The 7,147-nt window shown below is 34.9% G+C and overlaps 1 protein-coding gene across 1 annotated transcript; it reads left to right on the top strand.

Moving 5' to 3' along the window:
• Positions 1 to 2,998: 2,998 nt before the first annotated feature.
• On the top strand, positions 2,999 to 6,907 carry LOTGIDRAFT_165905 (hypothetical protein; the record flags this gene model as incomplete). Its single annotated transcript, XM_009062940.1, has 2 exons — positions 2,999 to 3,022; positions 5,750 to 6,907. 2 exons carry the CDS (start codon positions 2,999 to 3,001, stop codon positions 6,905 to 6,907), a joined length of 1,182 nt encoding a protein of 393 aa, XP_009061188.1.
• Positions 6,908 to 7,147: the final 240 nt, after the last annotated feature.

A 7,147-nucleotide genomic window follows, 5' to 3' on the forward strand; every position in this document is an offset into this window, starting at 1 on the left:
GTGGTGTAAAAGACACGAATTTAAGGTCAATGTAAATCATTTTCTGGCAAAATGATGAATCGGAGGAAATAACACGACCTAACAAGACCCTTGCTGATTTTCTATGGATTTATCCAATAGTGTGACAAGCGAGATCAAGCAGTGATTAATGACAATACGGTAACAACAAAAGACTCGGAATTGAGAATGAGAATGCTGTCGATGGGAATCAGCGGAGATTGATAAAAACGTTTTATCTCAGCAAATTACCATATCAAACAGTAATTACACTCTTACTTCCGATGTCTTTATTCGGGCTTGAAAACGCGATTTGGGTATCATAAGGCGTTTTGTTTATCGTCAAACCCAGCATTAAAATGTCGACTAGAATTGATCATTGTCTTAATTACCGAAGTTCACTGGACTGACTGATTTCCCATGGCTAATTACCTCTAATCTCTGGCAAGTCGATACTTAGTTGTTCTAGAAGATAAGGGAGAAAACAAGGAGGAAAACAAACATGTTTGATAAATTTACCTGACCTTGAATCGATCCCTGTACTACAAGAACAACCACTTGGGACCTTAGCATTGGATATCAAAGGGAACATTGATATATAGCTGACTTGATGGATGGGATAAAGATGGATTTGTTTATCCAGATCATACTGTTAATATCTATCATGATCCAGGGTTGTTTGGGGTGCGATGAAAAACGACTTGATGTTTCTAAAATATTAATTGTTTGGACATGAACGATGACATCATGGCGATGACAACTGACGATGTGTCAGATTCGAGCAGGTGGTCGTGCAGTTCCGTCGTCTTGGACAACCGAGTAACGTGCAAGCGAGTCATTCGGATCATCATTCACGACCATTACCGGTAATCCGAAACACCGATCCCGAACAAGGGTCGCTGTATAATATAAAACGCTTGTTGTTGTTCTGGTATTTGCGATCTGTATTTCCTGTACTTGGAAATTATTTGCAGACACGTTTTTTTCTCATAAAAAGATCACATCGTTACCAAGCAATGAGATTCAATAACAAGCAATCTTTTTTTAGTCATGCATTTGTAACGGGATTAAATCTTGCTGAAGAAGCCTTGGTTTTATCAAGTTGGAAGCATCCCACGCAACGGTATGATCTACAGCGCAACTGAAGCATCTGAACTGCGATGGGCGATACACTAGATAAAATGAAGTTAAGGCAACAAAACTATACCTCAAATGTATTTTTAAAAAGAACTAGATAGAAACCATTTAGTGATATTGACAGAAATGGCTCAGAAAAAGCCTTAAATAGTTTTGTCTGAAACAATGACGGATTGGAATTTTCAGCTGTTACTTAATGTCTATTTAGTACATTAGGTTTTAAGTCGTTAATAATAGAGACTTATTGCGATGTTATTAAGAAGATAATGTCCCAAAACTCTCCGAGAGTATGTCATGACTGATTTTTGTGTTACAGGTCGTGTAAATTGAGCATCTCCGAACAGTTGGTAATTTTAAAATAAAGGTCTTATTAAATAATTAATTAATAGATTATTAATGAGGCAACGCAAATTTCTTTTAGTCTAGACAAAATTATTGATTCCTTTTATTTTGAACTTTTTCTCGACGACACGAAAACAAACGTTTAACGTTTTCAAATTTCGAAACTAATGTGGTAAATATGTAATGATCATAGTTCCTTTGAGACTATATTAAGTTCTTACTTAATCTGTTTACATTTTTATTAAGTTTAACTTCTTCGCTTCCTAATGGATTTATAATTCACAAGCTTAGAACATAAATAAAGTTTATTTTAATAATTAATATATAGATAATAACTTAGGTATATTATGAAAGTTGAAATAAAACATCATTTGTAAGGAGCGGGGGATATACATGCTGTAAATAACGATTTTATCAATGGATTAACTGATTATGTCGTGTTTAACAGGTTTCATCCTTTCGTGTTCGGAGACTGTTATTACAAATCAGTCATCCAACAATGAGGAAACTTCAAAAAGGCAATAAAGAAATGTGTTGCAAAGTAACAAATTTAAACTCGTCAATATCTTTCTGGTTTTAACAATGTTTCAAACAAACATCGCGAAGTGGTTGTTATCTTTGACAATATTTTGATTTTCTGACGTCCGTGAAATGATCTGGGGCCGTATTTTCGAAAACTTATCTTCAGATGATTCTAGTGTCCCAATCATCTGATTGGTCGGCCACTAAAATTGAATCTAAATTTAGTTTCGTCATCCAATCAGATTTATATATTCTTAAGGACTGGATTTTCATTTGAGTTAAGTTATGTAGAACACGGCTCCTCGATGTCAATCGTTAATTTTGCCCACATGACCTGACCCACATTGTTATACCAGTTGGACTCATAGAGTTGTGCCCCCCCCCCCCCCCCCCCCACCCCGCAGCCCTGAAAGCAAGTTTTGGGGCAAAAATCTCATAATTAGGTTAGAAATTCGGGCAATCCCAGATAAATCACCCCTACCCTCGGACGGAAACCTGGCTTCACCACTGTGGTTGTGTCTATTCTTTAAAAACCATCAGCTTATTAATGTGAGCCTCGTTTATAAGATTATCTAATTCAAGATAACTAACTACCATTATTTATTGTTTCCTGTGAAAATGCACTGATTTTAAGCAGGAAAACATAACCTGAGATTTTAATAATTCATCTCAGAAGCTAATTGTCTTGCTTGCGGAAACATTTTTCAGACCTGGAATAGAAATGTTTTTATCCTGTGGCTCTTTTCCGCTTCTACAAATTTTTTTTTTCAACGTCGCCAGCAATATAAATAATGTTGATAATTCAAAAATAAGAAGAAGAAATAGCGAATCTCTATGAAAACCGTAATCCATAAATCAGTCCGGGCTGGGGAAATCATTATGGGTAGACACGAATGAGTCCCAATAGCTTTACTATCCTATCAGGCACGTGCAAGCCGTACATGGGGGAACTCCTTATCAGATTTATCTAATTTGAAAGGAAGCTCTTATTTGCTTAATGATGCCAATGATATTGAGAAAATGTGTAAGTGTAAAAGAAAACATACACGTCTTTACTTTTTTATATTTGAAAACAGAACATACGTTTTTTTGGCTTTTATCTGATGTTGTTTTCAAAATGTTCTGCCAATATTCGAAGATAGATGAATTTCCGGCTTTCATGGAGCGTGATTGATTAAGCTAAGGTTTAGTTTGAAATGAAAATTGCAAAACAAATTAGACGTTTGCTCATTATACATTATTACCGACAGGAGCAAAAAATGTAATTTAAGAGAAAACTTCCTTTAAAAAAGGAGAGTTTGTTCTCGCTTCGATGTGATTAACTAGTAGGTGCTTAATAAAATTATCTTAAACACGATAAAGAACAATCCTTTAGTTTCCAAGTCGATGTATAAAAAATATATCCTTCATTGCATGACTGCTGCAAAGTTCTTAAACGCGTGACATATTGGCAATTTCATTAGATGTTTAAAACGTTATGCACAAGAAAATTATTGCTTTTTATGAAGTCAACTAAAAGTGAACTATGAAACTATATGCACCCATAATATACCCCCTTTCAATCCGAGGACATCCCTGTAAAATATTATGAAGGAATTGTCGTGAGTATTTATAAAAATACCGGATATGCTTTTTTTTAATGAATATGGATGGTAATCCCAGTGTCGATCTTCAATTTAAAAAAAAAAATCTACTGAAGCCATACAGAATGGTTTCTAGCCTCAATACTAAAAGTAAATTGACTAATCAATGGAACATTTTTTTTCTATAACTACCGATTATTGGAAAGAAACCTTTCACAAAAAGTTAATTTGAGGAAATAGTGATGTTCATTTATAAAGTTAAACGGACACAAATTGCCTTGTAGCGTAATTTGTGTTATCTTCTGAGCAATCGTGGTGAAATGTCACGTCAAAACAATTGATCTTTGCTAATTCATAGAAAATGAGTGCTTTCTTCCTGGTTTTCTCGTTTCCACTCGTTCCTTATTCTGTGTGCTCCTACTGATTTCCATTGACGGGGGTAATTGGTATTTTATAGATCCATGTTTTTTCCGTATGATTGATTGATTTAGCAATAGTGTTGAAAATTCATTTTTGTCCTGATGCAGTATAAACAATAGTCTATGCGAATTTTAATGAATAAAGATGATATTATTACACGGGAGACGTGTATGGTTTGATTTTTTCACCAAACGAGCATGCTCATTTGCAGAACCACTCGTTTTAATGAGACGTATTGTATACTAATGTTATCACGCTCCACAGAACCCAAGTCCTGATTTAGACTAGGGCTGTTCTAAAGTAGGAAGAAAACAGTTTCTATTGCCAAGTGCCCTCATACGCCCACATAAGCTATTGGTCCGAAGTCCCTAAAAGTAAGTCAATGAAAGTTGATAGGCTATTAGAAAGAAATAAGTGCTCACTCAAATTTCTTTTCTTAATAAGACGATGATTTTAGCTGTATTGACAGTCTTTAATACTCGTAACATCGTTAAACCTGTCTCTCGTAAAATCGGACAAGTCACTTGGATGCGAAATGATAGAAATTGAGAAAAATTGTTTGAATTGACTAGACTAAAATTTAAACTTGATTTGAAATTGACACTTCATAGAAATAAAATCTCGATAGTTCGTATCGATCGCTTTGGTAATTATTCGTGGTTCTGGTTCTTTCAATACAACATTTCGTAACCAGGAAGATTCTTTGTATAAGTCAAAATCAACTCATTAGCTTAATACAATTGAAATCAGTGAATTTAGATCTAAATTTTTAGAGCACAAATTGCATCGTGAGGCATTTCATTAAATTCCAAATTTTTAACCTTACATCTAACTACATGTATACAAATGAAATAATTAAACCAATTCTAGCTATAAATCAAAATCAGTTTTAGAGACAATTTTCTACTTTTTTTTAAACATTTTCCTATGTGCAGCTTCCGGAATAACAAAATTGTTCCAATTCAATCCTCAAAAAAATCAATCCTCGGGACTTTCCGGAACATTTGAAGAACTTCCGGAAGACATTTAGCGATATTGAACTAAAACAGAATTATTACATTGTCTCTCTTTTTAACAAGTGTAGCCACAAACTTCCTCCTTTTACCTTGAAATTGCGTAGGTTTTCTCAGTGTAATTGGCAATAAATCTTGTAATGTTTACACTGAGTGATTAACTGGTATAAAATCAGAGTTTTTATCTGTTTATGACAGACTATTGCAGGATTATTTAATGTATTCGAATGTTCTACTCCTTTATATCGCACGAGATTCATGTGACGGACAATGCTATATAGGCGCAATGAGTGGAGTGTTTTCAAAAATCAATCGAAAGACCAGTCCACATAGTCAAATGATTTTGACAATTTTTAAAAAAGAGCTTTCAAATAAAGAATATTAACACATAAATGTATGAGTCAGATTATTGAACAAAGACTTACATTAACACTGTCAATAACATGAAATGAATAGAAATTATAAATTTTTGTTATTCGTACATGTAGATTTCTATAAAACAATTTTACTGAGCACAGCTTTAAGGTTATATTTTACCCTCTGACTACACAACACAAGTCAATTGGTAAGATCTATAAAGCTTATCTATTTTATTTCTTTTTGTCCTTTGATCGATTATTTTTAAGTGATTTGGAATATCAGCTATAGAATAGTAATTACACGAGTACAATGTTGGATATTGCTTAGTAAATAATGAAATTAATATTAATTGAATATCATTTTCATGTCTTTCAGGAGATGAACGAGTCGGTGATTTACGATGAAGCTCCCCCAGAGCCTATCACCAATATCACCAACAATGAAAACTTTATCACAGTTATGGAATATAACATTCCGTTTGCTATAGCCATTCATAAATGTGTGACTCCGATCTGGTATATTATTGGCGGCATTGGGAACATCATCTCTGCTCGCATCTGGCTTCATCCTAGAATGAAAGCCTGTAATATGTCTGCTAACTACCTTGCTGGATTAGCCATAGCCGACTTTATTTATCTCAGCCTTCACGTCTTTAATGAATTGGAAAATCCGTGGAATATCGGCACATTGGATTTACCTGTTTGGTGTGAGTTATGGAACGTGCTGTACATGTCCGTGGATTATATGTGTGTGTTACTAGTTCTTGCCTTCACTGTGGAACGGTTTTTATCCGTGTGTTATCCTTTTAAATCAGAACGTTTCAGTCGTAAATCACGATCTCCTAAAGTTATTATTTTACTCTCCATTGCGGCTGTGTTATTCGGTCTTCCTCAAGCGTACTTTTGGGAAGTATCAGCGTCAGATAAAGAATGTTTTGTTCGCTATTCAGAGCTGATGGCAGGTGAGAATTCGTTTTACAACATTTACACTTGGGGATCTGAAATGGTCGTATTCGGAATCATTCCACTATTAGTGTTATCGCTCAATATATGTGTTTTGCTCAAAATAAAAACAGTTGGGAAGCTGAATTTCAGTGAGTCGCGGACAAGTCACTTAAAATATAATCTCGTTACAACAACGATTACTTTACTTTGGGTTTCGTTTTATTTGATAGTCACAACGTTACCAGTAACAATAACTTTCGCTATACAAAATAGCATGAGTCTTGGACCAGCCATGCCCGTATCACAAATGGCATCAAACGCTGCGTGGAGAACATATTTTGCCTATTATTCGGCAAGGATTGTGATCCGTGAAGTGTGTATGTCTCATCACTCCTGTAATGTGTTTATATACTGTGCTACAAGTCGTCGATTTCTAAAACATACCAAGGAGTTGGTATTTGGACCTTTAGTATGTGGCGCACATGACGATGAAAGCTGCACAAGACAGTATCCCACTCCATTATTAAAAAATAAAAATTTAATTATTAACCATTCACATTCTCAGTCACGGTCTCGGTCACAAGACTGACTAGAGAAGGACTGTGGTAAGGGTGGCTGTGATATACAAATGGACCAACATCAGGCAGTTGCCGTGAACGTATCTCCTCCAAAAGACGAAGATGTTAGTGCTCTATGACTAGTGGTGATAATAACTATAATTCCACAAGCAATGCACAAATGACCTTTTTTGTCTAGATTCAGTAAAAGTGCGTTTACTGCGACATAATCATGTAAAAGTGCAGTTGGTTGGAATAGAACTTTTGCTAAA

Source organism: Lottia gigantea (genome assembly GCF_000327385.1).
Source record: "Lottia gigantea unplaced genomic scaffold LOTGIsca_54, whole genome shotgun sequence".
Lineage (NCBI taxonomy): Eukaryota > Metazoa > Mollusca > Gastropoda > Lottiidae > Lottia > Lottia gigantea.